Source organism: Manis pentadactyla, chromosome 1, assembly GCF_030020395.1.
Source record: "Manis pentadactyla isolate mManPen7 chromosome 1, mManPen7.hap1, whole genome shotgun sequence".
NCBI lineage: Eukaryota > Metazoa > Chordata > Mammalia > Pholidota > Manidae > Manis > Manis pentadactyla.
The window spans coordinates 169,853,377-169,880,680 of record NC_080019.1 but is presented as its reverse complement, the minus strand read 5'-3'; the positions used below and the strand labels follow the sequence as shown (position 1 = coordinate 169,880,680).

Sequence of the window (27,304 nt, the reverse complement as noted above, 5' to 3'; positions counted from 1 at the left end):
ACATCTTACATGGACTGCTCTAGATGGGAGCACTCCTAGAAGGAGCACAGCACAAAACACCCAACATATGAAGAATCGAGGAGGAGGAACAAGAAGGGAGAGAAGAAAAGAATCTCCAGACAGTGTATATAACAGCTCAATAAGCGAGCTAAGTTAGGCAGTAAGATACTAAAGAGGCTAACCTTGAACCTTTGGTAACCACGAATTTAAAGCCTGCAATGGCAATAAGCACATACCTTTCAATAGTCACCCTAAATGTTAATGGGTTGAATGCACCAATCAAAAGACACAGAGTAACAGAATGGATAAAAAAGCAAGACCCATCTATATGCTGCTTACAAGAAACTCACCTCAAACCCAAAGACATGTACAGACTAAAAGTCAAGGGATGGAAAAACAGATTTCAAGAAAACAACAGTGAGAAGAAAGCAAGGGTTGCAGTACTAATATCAGACAAAATAGACTTCAAAACAAAGAAAGTAACAAGAGATAAAGAAGGATACTACATAATGATAAAGGGCTCAGTCAAACAAGAGGATATAACCATTCTAAATATATATGCACCCAACACAGGAGCACCAGCATATGTTAAACAAATACTAACAGAACGAAAGGGGGATATAGACTGCAATGCATTCATTCTAGGAGACTTCAACACACCACTCACCCCAAAGAATAGATACACTGGGCAGAAAATAAGTAAGGACACGGAAGCACTGAACAACACAGTAGAGCAGATGGACCTAATAGACATCTATAGAACTCTACATCCAAAAGCAACAGGATATACATTCTTCTCAAGTGCACATGGAACATTCTCCAGAATAGACCACATACTAGGCCACAAAAAGAGCCTCAGAAAATTCCAAAAGATTGAAATCCTACCAACCAACTTTTCAGACCACAAAGGCATAAAACTAGAAATAAACTGTACAAAGAAAGCAAAGAGGCTCACAAACACATGGAGGCTTAACAACACGCTCCTAAATAATCAATGGATCAATGACCAAATCAAAATGGAGATCCAGCAATATATGGAAACAAATGACAAAAACAACACTAAGCCCCAACTTCTGTGGGACACAGCAAAAGCAGTCTTAAGAGGAAAGTATATAGCTATCCAAGCATATTTAAAAAAGGAAGAGCAATCCCAAATGAATGGTCTAATGTCACAATTATCGAAATTGGAAAAAGAAGAACAGATGAGGCCTAAGGTCAGCAGAAGGAGGGACATAATAAAGATCAGAGAAGAAATAAATAAAATTGAGAAGAATAAAACAATAGCAAAAATCAATGAAACCAAGAGCTGGTTCTTTGAGAAAATAAACAAAATAGATAAGCCTCTAGCCAGACTTATTAAGAAGAAAAGAGAGTCAACACAAATCAACAGTATCAGAAACGAGAAAGGAAAAATCACGACGGACCCCACAGAAATACAAAGAATTATTAGAGAATACTATGAAAACCTATATGCTAACAAGCTGGGAAACCTAGGAGAAATGGACAACTTCCTAGAAAAATACAACCTTCCAAGATTGACCCAGGAAGAAACAGAAAATCTAAACAGACCAATTACCAGCAACGAAATTGAAGAGGTAATCAAAAAACTACCAAAGAACAAAACCCCCGGGCCAGATGGATTTACCTCGGAATTTTATCAGACATACAGGGAAGACATAATACCCATTCTCCTTAAAGTTTTCCAAAAAATAGAGGAGGAGGGGATACTCCCAAACTCATTCTATGAAGCTAACATCACCCTAATACCAAAACCAGGCAAAGACCCCACCAAAAAAGAAAACTACAGACCAATATCCCTGATGAACGTAGATGCAAAAATACTCAACAAAATATTAGCAAACCGAATTCAAAAATACATCAAAAGGATCATACACCATGACCAAGTGGGATTCATCCCAGGGATGCAAGGATGGTACAACATTCGAAAGTCCATCAACATCATCCACCACATCAACAAAAGGAAAGACAAAAACCACATGATCATCTCCATAGATGCTGAAAAAGCATTTGACAAAGTTCAACATCCATTCATGTTAAAAACTCTCAGCAAAATGGGAATAGAGGGCAAGTACCTCAACATAATAAAGGCCATCTATGATAAACCCACAGCCAACATTATATTGAACAGCGAGAAGCTGAAAGCATTTTCCGCTGAGATCGGGAACTAGACAGGGATGCCCACTCTCTCCACTGTTATTTAACATAGTACTGGAGGTCCTAGCCACGGCAATCAGACAAAATAAAGAAATACAAGGAATCCAGATTGGTAAAGAAGAAGTTAAACTGTCACTATTTGCAGATGACATGATACTGTACATAAAAAACCCTAAAGACTCCACCCCAAAACTACTAGAACTGATATCGGAATACAGCAAAGTTGCAGGATACAAAATCAACACACAGAAATCTGTGGCTTTCCTATATACTAACAATGAACCAACAGAAAGAGAAATCAGGAAAACAACTCCATTCACAATTGCATCAAAAAAAATAAAATACCTAGGAATAAACCTAACCAAAGAAGTGAAAGACTTATACTCTGAAAACTACAAGTCACTCTTAAGAGAAATTAAAGGGGACACTAACAGATGGAAACTCATCCCATGCTCGTGGCTAGGAAGAATTAATATCGTCAAAATGGCCATCCTGCCCAAAGCAATATACAGATTTGATGCAATCCCTGTGAAACTACCAGCAACATTCTTCAATGAACTGGAAGAAATAATTCAAAAATTCATAAGGAAACACCAAAGACCCCGAATAGCCAAAGCAATCCTGAGAAAGAAGAATAAAGTAGGGGGGATCTCACTCCCCAACTTCAAGCTCTACTATAAAGCCATAGTAATCAAGACAATTTGGTACTGGCACAAGAGCAGAGCCACAGACCAATGGAACAGACTAGAGAATCCAGACATTAACCCAGACATACATGGTCAATTAATATTTGATAAAGGAGCCATGGACATACAATGGCGAAATGACAGTCTCTTCAACAGGTGGTGCTGGCAAAACTGGACAGCTACATGTAGGAGAATGAAACTGGACCATTGTCTAACCCCATATACAAAAGTAAACTCAAAATGGATCAAAGACCTGAATGTAAGCCATGAAACCATTAAACTCTTGGAAGAAAACATAGGCAAAAACCTCTTAGACATAAACATGAGTGACCTCTTCTTGAACATATCTCCCCGGGCAAGGGAAACAAAAGCAAAAATGAACAAGTGGGACTATATCAAGCTGAAAAGCTTCTGTATAGCAAAAGACACCATCAATAGAACAAAAAGGAACCCTACAGTATGGGAGAATATATTTGAAAATGACACATCCTATAAAGGCTTGACGTCCAGAATATATAAAGAGCTCACACGCCTCAACAAACAAAAAACAAATAACCCAATTAAAAAATGGGCAGAGGAACTGAACAGACAGTTCTCCAAAAAAGAAATACAGATGGCCAACAGACACATGAAAAGATGCTCCACATCGCTAATTATCAGAGAAATGCAAATTAAAACTACAATGAGGTATCACCTCACACCAGTAAGGATGGCGGCCATCCAAAAGACAAACAACAACAAATGTTGGCGAGGCTGTGGAGAAAGGGGAACCCTCCTACACTGCTGGTGGGAATGTAAGTTAGTTCAACCATTGTGGAAAGCAGTATGGAGGTACATCAAAATGCTCAAAACAGACTTACCATTTGACCCAGGAATTGCACTCCTAGGAATTTACCCTAAGAATGCAGCAATCAAGTATGAGAAAGATCAGTGCATCCCTATGTTTATCGCAGCACTATTTACAATAGCCAAGAATTGGAAGCAACCTAAATGTCCATCGATAGATGAATGGATAAAGAAGATGTGGTACATATACACAATGGAATACTACTCAGCCATAAGAAAAGGGCAAATCCAATCATTTGCAGCAACATGGATGGAGCTGGAGGGTATTATGCTCAGTGAAACAAGCCAAGCGGAGAAAGAGAAATACCAAATGATTTCACTTATCTGTGGAATATAAGAACAAAGGAAAAACTGAAGGAACAAAACAGCAGCAGAATCACAGAACTCAAGAATGGACTAACAGGTACCAAAGGGAAAGGGACTGGGGAGGATGGGTGGGTAGGGAGGGATAAGGGGGGCGCAGAAGTAGGGGGGTATTAAGATTAACATGCATGGGGGGGTAGGAGAAAAGGGAAGGCTGTACAACACAGAGAAGACAAGTAGTGATTCTACAACATTTTGCTATGCTGATGGACAGTGACTGTAAAGGGGTTTATAGGGGAGACCTGGTATAGGGGAGAGCCTAGTAAACATAATATTTGTCATGTAAGTGTAGATTAGTGATACCAAAAACAAAACAAAACAAAACAAAAGGGCAGTTCCTGTGTGGTAACCTCCAATGAGTTCTACACAAGGGTATAAAGGGCATATGAAAGTGTAGGCAAAGGGTCTGTTTGCGTTTATACAGAAGATCAAAGCCTAATTGGGCTACCCCGAAAATGAACTAAGATACGATATGAAAGAGAACTTCCAACATCAGCACTCTTGGGAAGACTCATGCCAGAAGATGATCATCAAAAAACCCCAACAAAGATCCACGCACTGCTACAGCTGTAGATGCACTCATCCCACCAGCTCCTGGACTTGCCTTGGGAATGAAGGAGATATCTAAGCTGGCCTGTGCATACAGTAAAACAACAAATTTGACTGGATCTATACTGTTGGAACTCAACCAAGAATTAGGAGAAGTGCAAATTGTAGCGCTCCAAAATCTTACAACTACAGACTATTTACTGTTAAAAGAACATAAGGGATGTGAACATTCCCCAGGAATGGGTTGTTTTAATTTGTCTGATTTCTCTCAGACTGTTCAAGTTCAGTTGGACAATATCCACCATATCATAGATAAGTTTTCACAAATGCCTAAGGTGCCTAACTGGTTTTCTTGGTTTCACTGGAGATGGCTGGTAATTACAGGTATGCTTTGGTTATGTAACTACACTCCTATTATGTTAATGTGTGTGCGCAATTTAAGTAGTAGCTTAAAACCTATACATGCTGAAGTTACTCTACAAGAAGATATGTCAAAGAAATAATCAATCTTCCCACGTTTTCTGCCGCCTGCTACTTCTATAGCTTTTCTTCTTCCTTCGTAATTACAACCCTTAAATAGAATTCGTGCCTCATATCAAATATACCGAGTATCATAATTGTTCCAAGTGGTAAAGATACCTCAAGACAAATGCTGGGCATAGAAGCTACAGGGCATAAATATGCAAAGAAATAAAAAGCTAACCATTTCAAACAATAAGGCTTCTCTCTCACTTACCAACTTTACATTTCCCTGTATGGCCCCGGAAGATGACTGGTTAGCCAGAGACGGGTAAGATTCCTCAAGGGAGGAACAACCTAAGACAGGCACAGTCGCAGGGGGGCCATCAGGTGAGAAATTGGGGATCAACAGAGGTGAGGCTTAGAACCTCACCCCCCCCGTTCTGAGAGAAATCTTCTGCATACGTGGATGTTTTATTGCCCTTGTCCAGCTTGGATTAACACATAGTCTACAGGCACACACCTGATCATCTACATTTGCTCTCTTACAACACTAAACTATGTTTTCTACCTTTATCTTGTATCTACCTACCACTTCAGCATTTTATTAAAAATAATAATAATAAAGAGAGAAATGTGGTATCCACATATAAATCAAGTATAAAAACCAAATGAGTATTTATATTTGAACTGACTATTTATAGTTCATAATGCATGAGCAAAACCGAAAGTTTCTGTGATGACTGCCCTTGTACTGTTCACCATGTAACTTATTCATTATGTAAGAATTTGTTCTCCATGTAAGAACTTGTTTGTTATGCCTCAGAAGATTGGAGACTGACGAAAATTAGGCTTGGGGTGGATTAATGATTGTGCATTGAGCATTGACTCCCCCTATACAGAATTTTAATGTCGTTAACAACCACTTGATCAGTAAATATGAGAGATGCCCTCAGAAAAAAAAAAAAAGAAAAAGAAAAAAAAGGACAGACTTCCAATGGTAAAATAAATAAGTAACCGGGATGTAATGTATAGCATAAGGAATATAGTCAAGATAGTGTAACAGCTTGGTAGGGTGATAGCTGGAACCTAGAATTATGTATATAAATGTTTTATCACTGTGTTGTACACTTGAAACTAATGTAATGTAATACTGTGCGTCAACTACCCTTCAGTAAAAAATATCTAAAAAAAAAAAAAAAGTAAACTCAAAATGGATCAAAAACCATAAAACTCATAGAAGAAAACATAGGCAAAAATCTCTTGAATATAAACATGAGCAATTTTTTCCTGAACTCATCTCCTTGGACAAGGAAAACAAAATAAAAAAATGAACAAATGGAACTACATCAAGCTAAAAAGCTTTTGTACAGCAAAAGACACCATCAGCAGAACAAAAAGGCATCTCACATTATGGGAGAATATATTTGTAAATGACATATCCAACAAGGTGTTAACACCCAAAATATATAAAGAACTCACACTCCTCAACACCCAAAAAGCAAATAGCCCTATTAAAAAATGGGTGGAGGATATGAACAGACAGTTCTCCAAAAAGAAATACAGATGGCCAACAGGCACATGAGAAGATGCTCCACATCGCTAATCATCAGAGAAATGCAAATTAAAACCACAATGAGGTATCACCTCACACCAGTTAGGATGGCCAACATCCAAAAGACAAACAACAACAAATGTTGGCAAGGATGTAGAGAAAGGGGAACCCTCCTACGCTGCTGGTGGGAATGTAAAATAGGGTTCAACCATTATGGAAAGCAGTATGGAGTTTCCTCAAAAAACTCAAAATAGAAATACCATTTGACCCGGGAATTCCACTCCTAGGAATTTACCCAAAGAAAACAACTTCTCAGACTCAAATAGACATGTGCACCCCTATGTTTATCGCAGCACTGTTTACAATAGCCAAGAGATGGAAGCAACCTCAGTGTCCATCAGGAAATGAATGGATAAAAGAGATGTGGTACAAGATGTGGTACATATACACAATGGAATATTATTCAGCCTTAAGAAAGAAACAAATCCTACCATTTGCAACAACATGGATGGAGTTAGAGGGTATTATGCTCAGTGAAATAAGTCAGGCAGAGAAAGACAAATACCAAATTATTTCCCTCATTTGTTGAGTGTAACAACAAAGCAAAACTGAAGGAACAAAAGAGCAGCAGACTCACAGACTCCAAGAAGGGACTACCAAAGGGGAGTGGTGGGGAGGGAGGGAGAAGGGGATCATGGGATATCATGACTAGTGCCCCTGGTGTATGTGGGGTCATGGGAAAGACAGTGTAGCTCAGAGAACACAAATAGGGAATCTGTGGCATCTTACTGCACTGATGGACAGTGACTGCAATGGGTATCGGTGGGGGGGAACTCGATAATAAGGGTGAATTTAATAACCACCTTGTGTTTCTTGAGAAATCTTCATAAGAGTGTATATCAATGATACCTTAATTTAAAAAAATACATTGAAAGGATCATTCACCATGACCAAGTGGGATTTATCTAGGGATGCAAGGATGGTTCAGTATCCACACATCAATCGATATGATATATCACATTAACTAAGGGATAAAAAACATGATCTCCATACATTCTAAAAATTTTTTACATTTAACATCTATTCATGATGAAAACTCTCAACAAAGTGGATAAAGAGGAAACAGCTCAACATAATAAAGGTGATGTATGACAAACCCCTCAGCCAATAAATATCATACTCAATGGCAAAAAGCTGAAAGCCTCCTCTAAGATCAGGAACAAGATAAGGATGCATGCTTTCACCACTTTTATTCAACATAGTACTGGAAGTCTTAACCATAGCAATAGAAAAGGAAAAGAAATAAAAGCATCCAACTTGGTAAAGAAGAAGTAAAATTACTATTTGTAGAATAACAGGACACCATATATAGAAAATCCTAAACATGCCTTCAAAAATCTATCAGAATTAATTCAGTAAGGTCACACAATACAAAATCAATATAGAGAAATGTTTCACTTCTATAAACAAATAATGAACTAGGAGAAAGAGAAATTAAGAAATCAATCCCATGTACAACTGCATCAAATAGAATAAAATACCTAGGAACAAAGCTCCCCGAAGAAGTGAAAGACCTGTACTCTGAAAACTGTAACACATTGGTGAAAGGAACTGAATAAGACACAAACAAATGGAAAGCTATTCTGTGCTCATGGATAGGAAGAATTAATATTGTTAAAATGTCCATACTTCCCAAAGCAATCTACAGATTCAGTGTGATCCCTATCAAAATACCAATGGCATTTTTCAGTGAACTAAAGCAAACAATCCTGAAATTTGAATGGAACCACAAAAGACCCTGAATATACAAAGCAACCTTGAGAAAGAACAAAGCTTGGGGGTTTTATGCTCCCTGATTTCAACCTATAAGTAATCAAAACCGTATGTTACTGGCACAAAAACAGATGCATAGACCAATGACCAGAATAAAAGGCCTAGAAATATACCCACATCTATATTGTCAATTCATACATGACAAAGGACGCAAGAATATACAATGGGGAAAAGAATCTCTTCAATAAATGGGGTTAGGAAAACTAGCCAGCTACATGTTAAAGAATGCAACTGGATCAGTGTCTTACATCATACAGAAAAATAAACTCAAAATGGATTAAGACCTGAAACCATAAAACTCCTAGAAGAAATATAGGCAGTACACTCTTGAACATCGACACTAGTTGTTTTCTGGATATGCCTTCCCAGGCAAGGGAAACAAAAACAAATAGGAATACATCAAATTAAAAACCTTCTTCTCTGCAAAGGAAACCATAAACAAAACAAAAAGGCAGCTTATTATGTGGGAGAATATGTTTGCAAATGATGTATCTGATAACGGACTAATATCCAAAATATATAAAGAACTCACACAACTAACACTAAAAGAAACTAAATAACTGATTTTAAATGGGCAGAGGAAATGAATATTCATTTTTCCAAAGAAGACATACAGACGGCCAAGACACATGAAAATATGTTCAACATCACTAATCATCAAGGAAATACAAATCAAAGCCACTATGAGATATCACCTCATACCAGCCATAGTGGCTAACATCAACAAGACAAACAGTAAATGCTGGCAAGGATGTGGAGAAAAGGGAACTCTTGCACATTGCTGGCAGGACTGCAAATTGGTAGAGCCACTATGGAAAGTAGTATGGAGGTTGCTCAAAAAACTAAAAATAGAAATACCATACGACCCAATAATTTGACTACTGAGATTTTATTCAGAGAAAACAAAATAACTAATATGAAAAAATATACATACTCCTATGCTTATCGCATTATTTACAGCAGCCAAAATATGGAAGCAACCTGAATGTACACTGACAGATAAATGGATACAAAAAATGTAGTGTGTGTGTGTGCGTGTGCACACACACAATGGAATATTACTCAGCCTTAAAAAAGAATGAGATCTTGCCATTTGTGACAACATGGGCCTAAAGAGTATTACATGAAATGAAAAAAATCAGAGAAAGACAAATACAATATGGTTTCACTTACATGCAGAATCTAAAAAAACCAGCCAAACAAAACAAAACCAGATTCACAGACATAGAGAACAGACTGTTGCCAAAGGGGATGGTGGGGAATGGGTGAAATAGATGAAGGGGAAAAAAATTAGTGACAATGTTTCATTTACTTTTAATTTAAAAAATAAAGTCATTGGTCTTTTAAAAGGAACTTTAACATTTAAAGATTGATATTAAAAATTCTTATTCAATTTTTATGAGTGAAAGAATATAGTATATAGAAAAGTTGTAGGCAAAAGGGAAGTGACATCTATTAGTCTTAGCCTGATCTTTAAATTGCTATAACACAGAGAAATATGATTCCTAATAATAAAGTGAGGTTTAATTTTATGTATCTATATTACTTTTAGATATATGTAATTTATAAATACATGTACGTTTATACTTTCATAAATTTGGTATTTTATACATGGCAGACTATGAGATGTCAACCAATCCTAATCTCTCATTATGTGTAGTTATTATATAATTCTGCAATTAGAGCTCAGCTAATGCTTGCCCAGTTCTTCTCAGCTGAACCAGCACTTCTTATATTTTTTATTTTGCCTCAATCCTGTAGTTCTTAAACATTTTGGAGTCATAGATCCCTTTGAGGTAGTAATGAAAGTCACAGACCTACACCCCAGAGAATACATATATATATATATACACATCATACATGTTACACAAAATGTCAAGGAGTTTGTGGACCTCAGGCTAACAAATCTTACCTTGGTGACTTACGTCACATCAACTACATAATACATCTACATGTAAATTATCAACACATATTTGCCAAGCATAAAATATAACTAACACGGTACCTGGCTCTCATTATTCAGTAAAAAACAACAGTTCATATATATAAGCAAGTGTCAAACCAGTGATTGAGACCATGTGCTTTAGGAGTTCAGAGGCAGGAAAGACAAATGCAGACAAAGATGATCTAGGAAGAGTTCCTCCAGGGGGCAGAGCATCTCAGAGTAGAAGAGGAGGAGCTAAAATGTCAATGTCAAAAAGTGGGAGGGTAGCCTGGAGAAAGGTGTAAACAGCTGGTAAGATGGGGGAGATGGGGTCGAGGACTGGGAGGAGCCAGAGAAGCCAGGATGCTGTAAATGGTGGAGTAGGTGGACCAAAAGAGAAAGCAAGTGAAGCGGCTTCACTCCTTGAAGCCTTGTTTTTAACTTTACCTCTACCAACAAAAATCAGCAGTATCAGAAAAGTCAAATAACCATCAGCCATAAAACTAATGGGGCCAGCGATGCATCCCCAGGTTTTCATCAGATGGTCAAGAAGCCAGAATAAATCCTATCTGTGCCTCTAGACGTGGAAATATAAACCTAGCTGCTCCACACTTTCATTTAAACAATACTCTGCTTTTAATTCCTTACCCACACCATGCTATTCTTGCCTCTCTGCCTTAACTCAAGATGTGTCCTCTTCTAGGAAAGCCTTTCTTTTCCTGACAAAAATTCAGTTCAGACATTAGCTCTTTCAGTAACTTCTGATGCTTCTCGCCACAAAACCAGGCAGGCCTCTTGCCACTACCAGAGCCCCTCAGTGTATGAAAGCGATCTGTTCCCCAGGGTATCTCCCTCCGTGGGCAGACATTAATCTGGCTTACCATTACATGTCCCACGCATAGCTGTAGTTGTGCTGTCCTGAAATGCCACCAACGTGCCTTCCTATGACAGCTGACCTTGCTCCAACGTGCCCTCCAGAGCCATGTTTCCAGAACTTGGCATCAGGGTATTCTCTTCCTAACAAAAAATCAGCACTATGGTGTATTACTGGAGGTGAGGGCATCAGTGGGCTTTGTAACCACACACAATGTCTAAGCACTGGGGCCTCCATGCCTGTAACTGCAGCACACACTGCCCGCACTTTTCCAGCATCCTTACCTTGCAGGCTTTGGCTGCTAGAGCCCATGGTCTGCTGGTCCCGTCTTGGGCCCAAGATGCAGGCTGTCATCAGACCACCAGAGGAGAGTCTCATGGCCTGCAGCCTCAGAAGTCACTGGGTACTCTGCTTCAGTGAGACCTTTGATGGAAAACAAAACCCATCAGTCATTCCATCCTCTTGCTTTATTTTCTTCACAGCATTTCCCACTATCTGAATTCTAATTGTGACTTCCTTACCTTTTATGTAACTTTTTTTTTCACATAAAGATTGTTCTTAGTTTTAATGTACTTCAGACGGAAAGACAACTTTCTTACTGTTTTCCTTTTCTTCTTTTTTATCCTTAAAGGAGGATTCTCTGGATCACATTTCAGACATGGAAGGAGTTTACAAAATTGACGAAAGAGGAACGAGTAAAAGAAGAACGGCGAGAGCAGCTCCGTCGGAAGGTAGCGGAAATCCTCCCCGACTTCCAGATGTCCCCAGCACCCTGACCCTTACTTGCACCAGCGATTAGCTCCTTGGCTATCATGTAGAGGGGTCCTTGGTGTGCCAGTGGGCACAAACCAGGGCACTGCCTAGAATGGGCCGTACCTGGTGTTACCTCCCCCACCCACACACACGTGCATAGACTTGTTTTATGTTCTCTCAGATACTTCAGGGATCAAAGGAATTCTTAGGGGAATTTGTATTTCCCTCTTTGACTTTTGTTGGATTGCTAGTCAGTTCACTAAAGCACTTACCACAGTGGGGTCATCCAAAAGGAACAATCTAGAGCTCAACTGTTCAAATGTATCCTACAGACTTTAGCATCAAAAACTTTTTTTTTTTTAGCTGAATGTATTTCTTTTTAATTAAGGTATCACTGATATACAATAAAGGTTTCACATGGAAAACACTGTGGTTACTACATTCACCCATATTATCAAGTCCCCCCCACACCCCTTTGCAGTCACTGTCCATCAGCATAGTAAGAGCATTGTAAACTTTTAACAGAGGACAGGTGTTTGCTTGCCTGAGCCTGTGAAGGAAAATGTGTCCTTACAGCTTAACGTTGAGTTGTGGACAAATACAATTTTAATTAAATAGAAATTAAAAGTAATGAGTACTTAGAAAAGGAGTCACAGGTGATTAGTCATCTAATACCATAGCATTAGCAACAGGCATTCTGCCAGACCCCATCCCTTTTTGCCCACTCTGACAGAAAACCACTTATCAAAAGGTACTCTGTTTCACACTGCAAAGTGTACTGGCATATCTAAACTTCACAGAAATATACTTCTTCAGTGCACCCCAATAAGCAGGAAGGGAATTCCAAAAGCTCATGACCCTCAGAGGCACTTACCAGAGCATTTCGTTAAAATATCTGTCCGTGCTCCCAGTTGCCACTTCAAAATTATACATTTGTTCTGTCTTCTAGTCCTCAGCTCAGTTTGTTCCATACATGAACATACTACCTTGAATTCGAAGAGTTTTAATCTTTATGGTGCTAAAGACCATAAAGACTGCCAAAATGCTCCCTTCTGTGGAACTGTCTGAGAGTATTACCTGCTAGAAAAAAATTGTTTCATTACAAAATATAAATTATAATTTGTATAACAACAAATTCAAGTAGTAGATAAATGCACACAGTAAAGCAAGTAAATTCTTTGCAGCCCTGAGGTAACTACTATTATTTGGTGAGTTGGAAATGAGTTGGTGAAATAAAATTGTTTGTTGTTCAATAAATTGTTACTGTCTCTTACTTCCTAGAAAGGTTATCTAGGTACCCTACCTGCAAAATGACATCCTTTTTCTATAGATGTGTGATGATTTACTTAAATATGAAACTGAACTTATTTCCATAATGTTCCTGTCCCACACAGTTTTTCCTTTAATATTATAGTTGTCACCTAACAACTCTCTTAACTAATGCCCATTAAGAAAATGGGACTAAATATTTAATCTCTTTCCATCTAGACCACTGTTTATACTTACCTATAGCACAGTTATAGAATATTGGCTAATAATAGTGCCCAGAAATCAAACTCCAATTTTATTTTCATGCCAAGCCTATAGATAAGGAAGGGTGTATCCCTTAAGTAAATGTGTCAGGGACCTAAATAAATCCCATAAACCCTAAGTTTTCTCTCTTACATTTTATTTTTATTTCACCTCAAGCATCAATTAAAAACTGAGTCTTTAGCAGCCCATATTCTAATTGGGCCAGCAAGCAATTTTTACTTATAGAACCTTCTAAAGAAATAGGTAAATAACTTAGTAAATGATCTAAGTTTCTTGCTGGACTATCCCAAACATATGATGTGATATATAACTACTAACAACATGCCCAGATGGACAGTATCCCTGGCCTATAAAACTAGCAAAGCAACCACCAGGAAAGTGACAGTTTAGAGTGAGGGACAGTTTAGGTCCACAGGATTGGAACATATAGGTAGTCAAAGAGGCGGCGGCCCAGCTATAATGCAGGCTTTTCTTAGAGTAAGAGTTCAGGAGCCATACCAAGAAACACCAATTATTTTCCTGAAAGAAAGCACTTTATTTTCCATTTAAGCAACTCAGTCACAGTACATTACATAAATGGCAGTAATTTTTGAAGTCTCCATTTAAAAGGCCTGTGTCTGAATCTGAGGTGATATGCATACAGGTATAAAAACAGTGCAAAATGTCTAGCCCATAGCCTCCAGAGTTGGCTTCAGAAATCCCCTTTAATGCTGCTGGGCCAGTTACATTAAATACTAAATTTAGTATTAAATAAATATTCCTAAGTTTCCTCTAATCTAACATCAGACCCACAAATGTAATCATATGAAAAGGCTCGAAAGCCCCAACAACTCAAAAACAGCCAATCGCCCAGACCACAGGATCACAAGTTGAGCTTGCAAGGTCAGTGACATGGAGTGGCACCATGGGAAGAAATATTTCAGTTGCATCAATAACTAGAATATACTAGCTCTGGTTTTAAAGCTTTGCCTTTTAAGTATGAGTTTTTCAGAAGTGAAAGGTGCCACTGGGAAGGCTAAAGTAGTCATAAGTCACAAGCCTAACCTGGAAATAGCCACAACCTTAAGAAATTTGTCTCCATTAACTACTCAGTCTTTGGGCTGCTGCTACTACAGGGAAACAATGCCAACTGAAGTGAGGATAACTGTCCATCAGCCACAGTATTAAATTTAGCTGATTTTGCTAGAAGTTAATATTAATCACGGCAAACATCCACAAGAACATACTGAATTTTATTCAGTGTTAAGTTGAACATAGCCCTCATTCTCCCCTGCATCACCTCTGCAAAGTCGAATATAAGGTGGCACATTTTTCAAGCTGCTAATGAGAAAACCAGATTCCAAATAAGTGCCTCAAAAAAAGTCACATTCATTGCTTGTTTGAAGAAATTCTCCTTTTTAAAATGCAGGATACCAAAATACAGCTAAAATGAAATTAAGTCTTATAAACCTGTTCACCTAGTTTAGGAGACCTTTAAACCTCACAAAACATTTAATTTTTAAACATCCTGGTTAAAACTGTGCTTCTAGAGATCATATTCTTGCCTATATTAATTTTATAATAACAAGCTTATATCCTATCCAAAGGCAACATAGTCTATTCAGCAGACAGTATTAACAGAGAACCTTAACTGGCATTGTGTTTTCTGGCAGTGGAAGATTCTAGTATAGAAAATTTTCTCTTGCTAAAATATTACAAGTACCAAGGACTGCTGCATAAGAGAAAGTTTGTAGCAGTCTCTGCTAGGCAGATGGTACAGTGGAAGACAGCAATTATTTCATTCACAAAAGAAAAACACTACTGGAATAGCAAAAGATTTACAGTATCCTTAACACACATGGGTGGCTGAGGAGAGATGAGCAGCACAAGGTCCCTAAAACACACTTAATGCTTGATGTAAGCAGCATCGGGGAAACCTACCGAAAAAGGTGTTGTTAGTGGTCAGTTTGTTTCAGGTGGGCCCAGCTACCGCCACAAAGTACTCTTTGGGTATCCTAAGAAACATTTTAAATATTGAAGGATTTTTCCCTTTCTTTCATGCAATCCTGATCCTTGACTGTCTCTCCCTTGAATCCAAGTGCATCCATTTCTCTTCCCCAGAATAGCCCAACAATTGCATGACAGTAATGTAAGTGGTGAGAATAGACCAGAGCACTTACAGAGCCCCACACCCAGTATGTCTGTTAACAGAGCTTGAGGACAGGGGGGAAGAAGGGGACCCACTGTCTGGAATTATGATGGGGAGGGAGGTTTGCTCCTATGACCAAAAGACTGCTGGCTTATAGGTCTACAAGACACTTCCCCACGGCCACCACCACCAAATGTTTCTCTTGGGACTCATTCATTCACAGAGCCCTTGCCCTTTAAAGGAACAAAAATCCTTCAAATAAGTCCAGATCATAAAAATGTTTAAGAGTCCAAGAGTACAGACCAAGGATGTCCCAGAGCCAACAGAAACACTGCTCACAGACAGCCCCTTATTATGTTGCAAGCAGGCTTCTCCTCTAAAAAAAAACCCACCCAGATTTTCAAAGGTTTGAGCTTTCTTTTGTAAACTGCCAGTCATGAAGTTCTCAAAGAACTTAAAGCAAGCATCTCAATTCTGATAAGCCAGAAAAGACAAGGAGTCCTTATCTAAGTGAGGGAACTGAGTTGCCCCACGCCAGGAACCCTGTCAGTGGTGTGTTGTTAGAAAGGTGGCAATCATCCCAAATTCTCCCACAGGACTGGTCTTTGGGATACTACTCATCCTTGCCACATATTTTGACTGTTGTTAAAGATTTGGCAAGAGGCTAAAATTATTGACCATATAACATTTCTATGTATTTTATTATCAATGGGTAGACAGAGTTGGCTATACGTGTGGCATTCAAGAGACTACAGCTAGAAATAGAGAGTCCAGATATTAACCCAAACATATATGGTCAATTAATATATGATAAAGGAGCCATGGACATACAATGGACAAATGACAGCCTCTTCAACAGCTGGTGTTGGCAAAACTGGACAGCTACATGTAAGAGAAGAAAACTGGATCATTGTCTAACCCCACACACAAAAGTAAATTCGAAATGAATCAAAGACCTGAATCTAAGTTATGAAACCATAAAACTCTTAGAAAAAAACATAGGCAAAAATCTCTTGGACATAAACATGAGCAACTTCTTCATGAACATATCTCCCCGGGCAAGGGAAACAAAAGCAAAAATGAACAAGTGGGACTATATCAAGCTGAAAAGCTTCTGTATAGCAAAGGACACCATCAATAGAACAAAAAGGCATCCTACAGTATGGGAGAATATATTCATAAATGACAGATCCGATAAAAGGTTGATATCTAAAATATATAAAGAGCTCACACACCTCAACAAACAAAAAGCAAATAATCCAATTAAAAAAATGGGCATAGGATCTGAACAGACACTTCTCCAAAGAAGAAATTCAGATGGCCAACAGACACATGAAGAGATGCTCCACATCGCAAATCATCAGAGAAATGCAAATTAAAACCACAATGAGGTATCACCTCACACCAGTAAGGATGGTCAGCATCCAAAAGACAAACAAGAACAAATGTTGGCAAGGATGTGGAGAAAGGGGAACCCTCCTACATTGCTGGTGGGAATGTAAATTAGTTCAACTGTTGTAGAAAGCAGTATGGAGGTTCCTCAAAAAACTCAAAATAGAAATACCATTCTACTCCTAGAAATTTACCCTAAGAATGCAGCACCTCGGTTTGAAAAAGACATATGCACCCCTATGTTTAATGCAGCACTATTTACAATAGCCAAGAAATGGAAGCAACCTAAGTGTCCATCAATGGATGAATGGATAAAGATGTGGTAAATATACACAATGGAATATTATTCACCCATAAGAAGAAAACAAATCCTACCATTTGCAACAACATGGATGGAGCTGGAGGATATTATGCTCAGTGAAATAGGCCAGGTGGAAAAAGACAAGTATCAAATGATTTCACTCATCTGTGGAGTATAAGAACAAAGAAAAAAACTGAAGGAACAAAACAGCAGCAGAATCACAGAACCCCAAGAATGGACTAAGTTACCAAAGGGAAAGGGACTGGGGAGGATGGGTGGAAAGGGAGGGATAAGGGGGGAAAAAAAGGGGCATTACTATTAGCAGACATAATGTGTGGGGGGGGCATGGGGAAGGCTGTACAATACAGAGAAAACAAGTAGTGATTCGATAGCATCTTACTGCACTAATGGATAGTGACTGTAATGGGGTATGTGGGGGGGACTTGGTGATGGGGGCAGTCTAGTAAACATGTCATTCAAGTAATTGTAGATTAATGATACCAAAACTAAAAAAAAACTACAGCTAGAGATGTCTGGCCACGTGATGTCCCTGACATTATTACTTTTCGTTATCTCAAATCTACATGGAAAGGAATTGGCTATACAGATCCAACATTAATCCCAGATGAATGCACACCTCTGGGCCACAGAGAGGGCATCATGGTAGGCACCAGACTCAATAATATCCCCAGACTTGCTCTTTGGCTCATGGAATACAGAGCCTATAGTTCATTAAACGTTCCGTCTCTGAGGAGAGCAACGACAAGCCTGTACAAAAATGTAACTGCCTTAAGGACAGCCTCAATTAATGGCAGGATTAGGGATGGTGTTAGCTGTAGAGGGTAGATGGAGTTGTAGAAAGTAGCAATATTCACTCTCAACATTTACAAACCTCTTTTATACTGCAGCATGCAGAAAAAGACTGAAAAAGCTGGCAATATTCTCCCAAAATAGGCTATAAACCAAGGCAAATTGAAGGGCTCATGAATTATCCTTGGGAGTGCAAAAAAGTGCATGTCCCAAACCAGATATTTCAAGAGGGCTTTCTTCGTTAACTGAAGTTGCTTCATCTTAATTCTATGGCAGAATAGACTCATTCTATATATTTACATTTTCAGTTTTGAAATATGATCAAAGAAACAACTAATTTTAGGAAGAGCTAGGGAAGAAGAGTAACACATTAATTAGTAGAAACTCCATATACCATGTTTTTTCTCTCCTAGTGAGATACTTTTATCTAGGGAAAGGTAAATGAAAAGTAATGTGCAAGTAAAGTGGGAAGGCATCAATCAACCCCTCAAAGAGTTTATGCCAGAATAATGTGAATGCCAGAAGACTGGTTTATGCAACTTAGTGCTATAACTGACAGCACTTTGAATTACTTATATGAATAAAAAAAAAAAATCAAGCCCATGATATGAGCCAGCCACCCTACCCAGGAAAGAGAGTAAAGTGTTCCCCGTAGGAGTATCTGTGCCCTTCCAGCCATGGTCACAAGGGCGCTAGCACCTTACTAGGTATAACATGGAAGGAGAGAAACAAGATTGATGCCTATGGAGTTATTCAGAGTAAATCCAGAGTAAGTATGTAAGAAATAAGATAAATGTAAGACCTCACCATCTAAACTCATGGACCAATATACATCATAGTTACTGTGGTAACTGTTATCAACTGTCTTTTCGAGATCAGATGATAGCATAAACCCATCTGGTTGTCTTCTGCCCTGTTGAAGCAGGTGATGTCTAACACTTCAGAACGGCAAAGTCCTACAATTGTACACCATGGTACTTGAGCATCTTTTTTCACTCTCAAATGCTGAAAACTGATGTTACTCCAATAAAACTGGCTTCAATATTCCAACCTACACAAGCTGTTCTCAGTCTTAGGATTGTCCTAGTAGTACTTCCTCCCTCTCTGGTGCTCCAGTGCCTCCGCGCCTTCCGCAGACCTCCTCCTTCACAGGACGCTCACGGCTGCACTGGAAAGCAGCCAGAGCGGGCGCAGGGTACCCCACTTCACAGACGAACCTGAGACTTGGGAAGTGACTCGACTAAGGGTCACATGGCTATTAGAAATGGAAGGAGGGACTAGACACTATTCTAATCCACAGCTCCCCCATTCTAACGGACAGAAATTGCTTCTATGAATTTGTGCAACAGCAATGTACATCCTTTTCAACTTCTTGTGATTTAGTTAACAAGGAGACTGGAAAGGAATGGCTCGAATTTTACTGCTCCAATATAAAAATCTCTTAAATTGTGAAGTCAGGAAAATGAATTTCTTCCCAGTCCAGTGTCTAAACCTGAGCATGGCCCTACAGTGCCTTTAAGAACCAGGGGATAAGAACGAACATCCCACGTGGACACTGATGTGTACAGTGGAGGGAGCAGAGGGAGGAGCCGTCCAGAAGGCACTTCAGACAATGTCCTCAGCGGGGTGCTGGAATGGGCGGGTGCCCAGGGTGGAGAACTGGTGCCAGTTCCGCAGGAAGCCCCTATTGTACTGGCCTGTGTCCACGATGAGCCCGCAGAGGAGCCTGCGCCCTGTCTTCTGCCGAAGGGCCTGCTGGACTTCCCTCTCGGTGACGTTGTAACTGATGTTTATCAGCTGGATCAGGAAGATGTAGGCCATGCCCGCTGTGATGATCACAGAGTACCACACACAGGTGAAGGTCAGGGCCGAGCTGGGAGGGGAAGAGGATGGGTCAGGACTACTGGTTTCTTCACATTAAAAGGCTGTCACCATTCTAACAGTTTACACATGTACTACGTTTCACCAAGCACTGGTTATCCCAACTGGAAGATACTTTTCTATCTTCAGAACACCACCTGCTTAACTTATGACTATTAGCACATCCTGTTTTATTTTGTAATTCTTAGTGCCTCTTCTCCTAGTCTGTTGTGCCATAATAGCAAGGACTGTTTTATGCATCTTGTATCCCCAACACGGTGCCTGTCAAAATCTGTTTGTTGAATTGAATTATTCCTAAATTGTTCTTAACTCAGGAAAAAACGAAGGCACCATGAGTTTGCTACAAACATCCTCAAGGAAGGTGTGGGTGGGAACCCAGAAACACTGCTGATGTTATTAATTTCCACTGTCTTCATACAATGCTGATGAACACAAGTAAGAGGACCACTCCCAACACTACAGGTCTTTTACCTGTAACATCTGTAGGTGCACCATCCCATTTCAGACTTAGCTTCTTAAAGCCCAACAGAATCACACAGGGCAAGACGGCTCCTTTCAGTTCGCTCCTAAGACTCTGAGGAAAGGCTGCTGGTTCACGTCTGCCAACTGACTGTTTTCACTAAAACATCTGCAGATGAAGAACTGACTGGAAATAGGCCCATTCAGAATCTTCGGTAAGCCGTCAGGCACCTCAGAGATGACTGACTCCTCATAAAGATGAGGAAAACCAGGGTCCTGTTTGGGGTGGTAAGGATCAATGGCAAGGGACCTCTGCACTGAGACAGTCACTAACCCCACCGGTCCTGAAGAATTTCACAGCCTCCTAGGCCTCTCAACAGAGAAGAGGAACTCACCCTGAGCAGGAGGACCAATCTGTTCTAATAATGTCCACAAATGTTTAGATCCGTAATGGCAACGGGCAGACCTGTCCTGAGACTAACAAAAACAAACACCCGCACACTGCACACAGGCACTATGGGGACAGAGCAGGAGCCCTTCTTAAACAAGGAGAGAAGAAAAGGACCATGGGCACCAAGCTCCTGACTCAGACTGGGGACCACAGGGACCACAGAGCACCCACGGCAGAGGATACAGGTAGAGAGGGACAATGGGCAGAGGGAGCCCACGGTATTCAGGGCAGGGACTGGGGACCAGGCGGAAACACCCAGCTTCCAACAGAGCCTGGAGAGCGTCACAGTATATAGATGGGCCCCAACCTAACAATGCAGAAGGAAATTCTGACCTAGATCCCACAGTAATCATGAGTGGGGATTTTTAAAAAGTGAAACAAGAAAAACCAATGAAGTTTAAAAAGAAAAGAAAGGTTAGAGAGATTTGTGAACTGACCACCAAAGGGTTAGAAGCAGTTAATATTGGGGTAAAATGCACCAGAAAGCCATAATAAAGTGAGGAGTCCCTGATACTCACCACGACACAGACCACGTCCATACCGCTGGGACTGCTAGTCTACTGTTATAGTTTCACCACCAGGACCATGGGCATGCATGTGGTCACACAGCCTGGGAAGTCCCTGAGTAAGTCTGGACCTACTTGTAGGAGTACTGATTCCTCACTTTTTAAGGATCCATGATCCTTTGGCCATCACCCTAGAAATATGCACCTAGCCACTTCGTTGGGCATTTCAGGGATCCCCCCGTTTTGGTTGAGAACTCCTAACCTAGTAGCAAATCATCCCTGATGCTAGTGCTACGCCCATCTGCCCTCCTCCGTGGGCCTCTGTGCCGTGGCGCCCACACCTCACCTGTCATTTGCATAAACTCCAGGACAATAGAAGAGTGCTGTGAAGACGCTTCTATCTCTACAAATGGTGTCCAAGGTCAGCGTTATCCCATACACCGAGGTGAACAAGAAGATCGAAAGGGCAAGTATAAATGCTTGATGATTTGATTCTCCAACACAGCTATTTATCCTCAAAACAGCATGGGGGGGAAAAAAGCAGACATGTTTTAACAAGTTCTCAATACAGATAGTAGCTAGACTTACCGTGATGCTCACTTGGTAATGCAGATAATTGCTGGTCACTACACTGTACATCTGAAACTAATATTGTACATCAACCACACTGCGATAAAAAAATGTTCTCTACATAACTCCTATAATAAACAAGAAAGCTTTTACAACAGGGATAATGGGAATTTCAGCTATTAAAAAGTTCTATTTTTCAATTTTAGGGATTTAAAAACATGTCCTTTGAGAGATGTATGCAGTCTTACATTCTCTGCTCTTTCCAAAGTGTAATCATGTCATTAGTTTAAGGAAAGACTAAGTAAAGAGCAAAACCCAACTAACAAATCTTTCTGAAGAGTAATAAGTGATGTCTGTTACCCATCTACGAAGAGAGTTAATATTGTAACCACCATGATAAGGAAAGGGTGGTATCAGAGTCATGTAAAGTTAAAAATGATAAGTGGGAAGAATTTACACAGTATGAGAAAATGTATGTTAAATAAGATATTAATATAAAGACCCCAAAGGGTTAGAAACAGTATGGAGTGGAGGCCAACTTGGTAACAGCAGACTATTTGTCAGGTAAAAGGAATCCTGTGTCACGGCCACTTGCAGGGTGGAATACACTGGCACCTCCTCTGCCCTCTGCACAAAGGGATGTCCCATGGGCAGGGATCATTCGGGAAAGGCTGTGAGGCCCTGCGCAAACCACACGTGTAAATGGGCCACCACATACACACACACGTACACACACATGAATAAATGACAAAGACACGGGGAAAATCTAAAAATGAAAATACCTATTTACTTGCAAAGACAAAAGAGCTGTCCCTCTGCTTGAGCCCTATACTTGAGGTCCATTCCACGGCCCTCCTGGCCTTTCTGCACCTGCCCCTCCCCTATGTCCCCTTCTGAGAGGGAAGGATGCTTCATAACCAGGATCCTAGCTCTAAACGGCAAATTCACTGGTCACAATTGCCTTAGGAGCAATACAGTTGCAAATTTGCTCCTTAGGGCATTCACATCTGAGTTAACTAAACCTCCTTTAGGTTAGATTACTCAGCAAAGCTTTAACATTATCTTTAGAAGTTGCATTTTGTATCTTATGGGCCTTCTATGTCCTCATTTGTCACTGGCCAGCTGGCAGGTACAAAAACTGTCCATCTCTCCACAAATAAATAGGGAGTTATCTGGTAGGGCCTTAACTCAATAATGTAGACTAAAAACCACTGACAGCATCAAAATGATTAAGGATGTAGGGTGAGAGGACAAAGGGGTCACCTAAAAATATAGGAATGCTTTCTGAACTCTGTATTCAAAAGGTAAAGCCCAGGGAAATAGGCCTAAACTGACTCTAATAAATTCTTTTTTAAAAGATCATTCAACTGTAGGTACCTCTCTTTTAGATAAGAGAAGATAAATGAGGAGCAGCTCAAAACAGAATAGCAAACTAGCAGGAAAAAAAAAAAAACCTTCAGGAAATGACTGAAGGACCTAAATTCGGGAAACTCAAAAAACTGATGACTAACTGGAAACACCCTAACAGCCTGCAAATATCTACAAGGTGTAAAGCTGGAGAGGAGAGACATTTTAGGATGGCACAAAGGACAAGAAAATCAAACACAGCTAGTCTCATGTGAATGTATACTTCACAACCTTCCACATTTTCCTGACATACCAGACACAGTGGTGATCCATTCTCCTCACGCAGATGCCGCATATCCGGCAGTGCCACGCGCGGGCCGGTCGCACCAGCTGGCACTTGGCGCACCAGTCGTCCTTCGCCCTGGTGGGGGTTCCAGCCAGCATCTTAGGAGAGCCCTGAAGCTCAGCCTTCAGCGCACGGTTGCTGAGGCTGCCCAGGGCTTCCGCACTGGGGAACCCTTTGGTCTTCTCCTGCCCTTCGCTGCTCGGGCATTCAGTTTGGCTGCTGCTTTGAGACTTGTCACTGCTGGTTGCACTTCTGAGGTAGCCTGGATTCTTCTTGGCTCTGTACAAGGCTAAGAGTATCAGAAATAACCCACAGGTAAGGAGAGCCAGCTGGGCAGGCCCCACACGCCCTTTGGGGACCACTTCCTGCAAGAACACATAGTACATGTAGCCCAGAGAGAACAGTCCAAGGCTCAAGAAAAACAGAGTCTGCTCCTTCCTTCTGTGAGTGAGGTAGTAGTACCACAGAGCCAGCACAGGGAGGGAGGTCAGGACCAGCGCCCCCAGCAGGAAGTGCCAGGAAGCCAGGCGGAGGAAGATGGGCAGCAGGATGAGTGGGGGGAGGATGCTAATGTTAACTTTTTTGGCTCCCCTAAGCCAAGGAATTCGGAGGCGATCAGAGATGGTGTCCATGATTCTTTCACAAGTCTCCGGCTGCACAGACTTACATGTAACCCACCTATTCAGAAAGAACACAAAGGAAGGTCATGACTTGTGGGTTTGCTGACTTAGAAACCACTGAGTATTGGAGGCCACATAGCAAGAAAACCGTTGAGAGGCCAAAAGCCAAGTACTCCACTCCCTCACTACTTAACACAGCTCTTCAGGTTCACAGGCCATCTTTTAATACAAACGAGAAGAAAATATTTAGAAATTGAACAGGTAAAACTATTTCTTCACAAAACAAATACATACGAATACACATTCCAGACAAGTACTATTTAGACTAAGATGGGTATACAGACTAGATTCTCAAAAACATCCACAATCTTGTTGTGAGGACAACATGGGATTTCAAGAACTATTAGACAAGTAGTCAAAGCAGCAAAATCATCCAACAAACTATTATGGTCAAAGGTGGTGAGGAGCACTCAGAGCAGAGGTCCGCTCCTGGGTGGGGTCATTAAAAGGGTCTTTGTGCAGAAGGTGGGAGCTCCACTCAATCTTGACAGCTGGCCAGCATTGCTAAGGGAGAGGAGGAGGGAGAGAAATGTGTGCAGCACAAAAGCTGCCCTGGGCCCAGGATGCCAACCAGGCTCACAGGGGCGGAGGGATGCCTAAGAAAGGGTGCAGATGGAACTAGTATGAGTCAACTGACTGAGCTTCCCAGACACATGGTATTTGTTGACTTTTTCCACTTAGGCTAGATGGAAGGCACAGTTTAAGGAATGATAACTTTGTAGACAGACAATTTTAAAAGGCTAGAACTTGGAAGTAAGGGGAAGATCGCTACGTGGGAGTCATACGAAGCAGCAGGACAGTGGCACTACTGGGAGCCTGTCTCCAGAGAAGAGTTTGGAGAGCAGGGGAGAGAGCTCAGGAACAGCCCAGGTCTCAGGGGCCAGGAGGAAGAGCTGGGTTCATGGAGGAGCTGGGGCCTGGGGGCCTGGGGGTTATGGAGACAGCACCACCTCTCCGTTGTTAGTGCAGAGTATGCCATTTTCTCAGGATGGACTTTAGTCTGAGCCTAAGAAGCTATTTTAAAGACACCTGTAGAAAAAAGACTATCCACACTGTCAAGGAAGAGTTACAAGGGGCTCTTGAATCTTTAGAAGTCACGGTTGGCACCAGACCACAGAGGTCCCCAAGTCTACTTTTCACTGCTAGATTAACACACCAAGCTGGAAGTCAGCAATCTGCAACTGTGATGTTTTTTTACACCGATATGATTATTAATGGGAGAAGCCTTTCCAACGTCCTTATTCTTCCTACATTATGTTTTCCATATGACAATTTTTACATACATTTTTATTTAGAAAATGGATAAAAACCAGGTTATTACTGTTTGGTATGAAATTTTTCTGGTAATGTACCTTTTTGGATGCTGATTTCCAATACTCGCGATGATGATGAAAATAAAAGCTAAATATGGTATCATCAATCAAGACAGTGTTGCTCACGCTCAAAACAGCCAGTCCAGGGGAGGGACAGGCCTTCTGGCTGGACTTCCTCCCCAGAAACAAGAGGTGAGACCACTTTCAACACCAGGAAAATGATCTTTCAATCCTCAGAACCCTCTGTGATTAGGTGTAGTCCAGGGATGCGTCTCTAAATACTGAGACCACAGGGAATGTAGGAACTTTCTGGTACTAATGCATTCATTTTAAACCTACAGATTCTGCTGGCTTTCATTTCCTTTTCTTCTACATTTAACTTGCACTATCCCTTTATCCGCCTGCTCTCTCCATTCACCTTCTCCCTTTAAATGAAAAATAATACTGTCCTAGTAAACTGAGCTCAACAGTCGTGCACTAGAGTCTTTGTAAAATCCTCACACGTGACACAGAAGACAACTCTTAAATTTGAGATCCTTGGAGGTAGACTCAAGAACAAATTCTTGATTCTGGATGGCTAAACTGTGGGTTCTTGATGGTTTAGCTGAAAGTACCCACGGCAGTTCTCAAAAGCGCCAGCGGGGTCAGCACCGGGAGCCGCGCCGCGCTCACCTCTCACACCCTTCGTCGAGATCCTGGCAGTCGCACAGGCAAGCAGCCACGTGGTTCTTCTCCCCGTTTCGATCTACGTACTCGCAGCAGCACAGGGGCTCCAATTCAGGTTCGTCCGCTTTGTTTTTCTTCACTGGCTTCATACCGCCCTTCGGTGTCATGATCGCCACCTGTCACCGTGAGAAGCCCTCAGAAGGCAAACGTGGAAATAGCACGACTCACATCTTGTATCAATATCCACGCCTCTAATCAACAGCCAGCGCCTGAGAAACCAGAAATGAGAAGAGGGGGAAGGGGTCCCGTCCTCATCAGGCTTTTCTGGCTCGGCTCCCGGACGGGAGCTCCCGGGGCGTGGCGCCGCCTGCACCTGCACAGCCCCCTCCCGGCCAGGGCAGGCGCCGTCCGGGCCGGCCGCTCCCAAGGCGCCAGCCGACCGCGCGGCGCGGGACACCCGGCGCGCGGGCGTCCGTCCTCACCTGCGGGTGCACCTCCGGGTGCGCCTGCGGACGACCGCGCGGTCCTGCCCGAAGCCCGGCGCGGGGGCAACTCACCCTCGGGGCTGCGAGCGGAGGAAAACGTGTGCGAGGGGGCGACGGACGCGCCGCGGCTGGCCGGGACCCCGGCTCGTGGAGACCACCCGGAGAAGGGCCCCGGCCGCGCTCGGCGTCGCCGTCCCGCCGGCGGCTGCAGCTCCGCGTCCCGCGCCTCTCGCGCCCCCGCCAATCGTAAGGTCGTGGGCGGGCCCCGCGCGCAGCCCCGCCCGAAGAATGACCTTGGCGAGGAAGTTACCTGCGCTCCGGGCCGAGGTGCGGCTGCAGCCACGAAGGCCGAGGCGGAGGCGAGAAGGGTCGCTTCCCCCGGCGGCGCGGACGCGTCTCCCGCCGCCGGCACCGTGGGA

General features: G+C 41.6%; 2 protein-coding genes and 1 long non-coding RNA gene across 8 annotated transcripts in view; 1 reads left to right on the top strand and 2 right to left on the bottom strand.

Annotated features, from left to right (window-relative positions):
• Positions 1-12,040, top strand: part of CCDC191 (coiled-coil domain containing 191) — a 115,387-nt gene extending 103,347 nt beyond the window's left edge. The window contains exon 17 of the mRNA XM_036883499.2: positions 11,896-12,040. Within this exon, the coding sequence (XP_036739394.2) occupies positions 11,896-12,040 (145 nt within the window). The remainder of the gene's footprint in view (positions 1-11,895) is intronic.
• LOC130683871 (uncharacterized) lies at positions 6,300-11,920 on the bottom strand. The gene is made up of 3 exons (XR_008997909.1): positions 11,786-11,920; positions 11,549-11,687; positions 6,300-11,407 (listed from the first exon to the last, which is right to left on the bottom strand). It is a non-coding gene; the product is annotated as an uncharacterized LOC130683871 (long non-coding RNA).
• A 6,381-nt stretch (positions 12,041-18,421) lies between the features above and the next one.
• On the bottom strand, positions 18,422-27,302 carry ZDHHC23 (zinc finger DHHC-type palmitoyltransferase 23). Of its 6 annotated transcripts, none has more exons than XM_036883507.2 (5): positions 27,196-27,302; positions 26,407-26,669; positions 23,709-24,419; positions 21,825-21,992; positions 18,422-20,054 (listed from the first exon to the last, which is right to left on the bottom strand). In XM_036883507.2, exons 2-5 carry the CDS (start codon positions 26,565-26,567, stop codon positions 19,787-19,789), a joined length of 1,308 nt encoding a protein of 435 aa, XP_036739402.2. In that variant the 5' UTR covers positions 26,568-26,669; positions 27,196-27,302; the 3' UTR covers positions 18,422-19,786. The 6 variants fall into 6 exon arrangements, with proteins under 6 accessions (XP_036739402.2, XP_036739401.2, XP_057358775.1 ...); XM_036883506.2 differs by having other exon boundaries at positions 26,407-26,576; positions 27,196-27,281; XM_057502792.1 differs by lacking the exon at positions 27,196-27,302 and adding an exon at positions 26,958-27,088 and having other exon boundaries at positions 26,407-26,576.
• Between the last annotated feature and the right edge of the window lie 2 nt (positions 27,303-27,304).

What these genes read in the sequence shown, in the direction of transcription:
- ZDHHC23 (XM_036883507.2), bottom strand. Translation starts at nt 26,567, where the DNA reads ATGACACCGAAGGGCGGTATGAAGCCAGTGAAGAAAAACAAAGCGGAC. An exon ending in CTCGACGAAGGGTGTGAGAG is followed by an intron (nt 24,420 to 26,406) that starts GTGAGCGCGGCG and finishes CTTTCTGAATAG; the next exon opens with GTGGGTTACATGTAAGTCTG. An exon ending in GGAGTTTATGCAAATGACAG is followed by an intron (nt 20,055 to 21,824) that starts GTGAGGTGTGGG and finishes TTCCCCTCCCAG; the next exon opens with CTCGGCCCTGACCTTCACCT.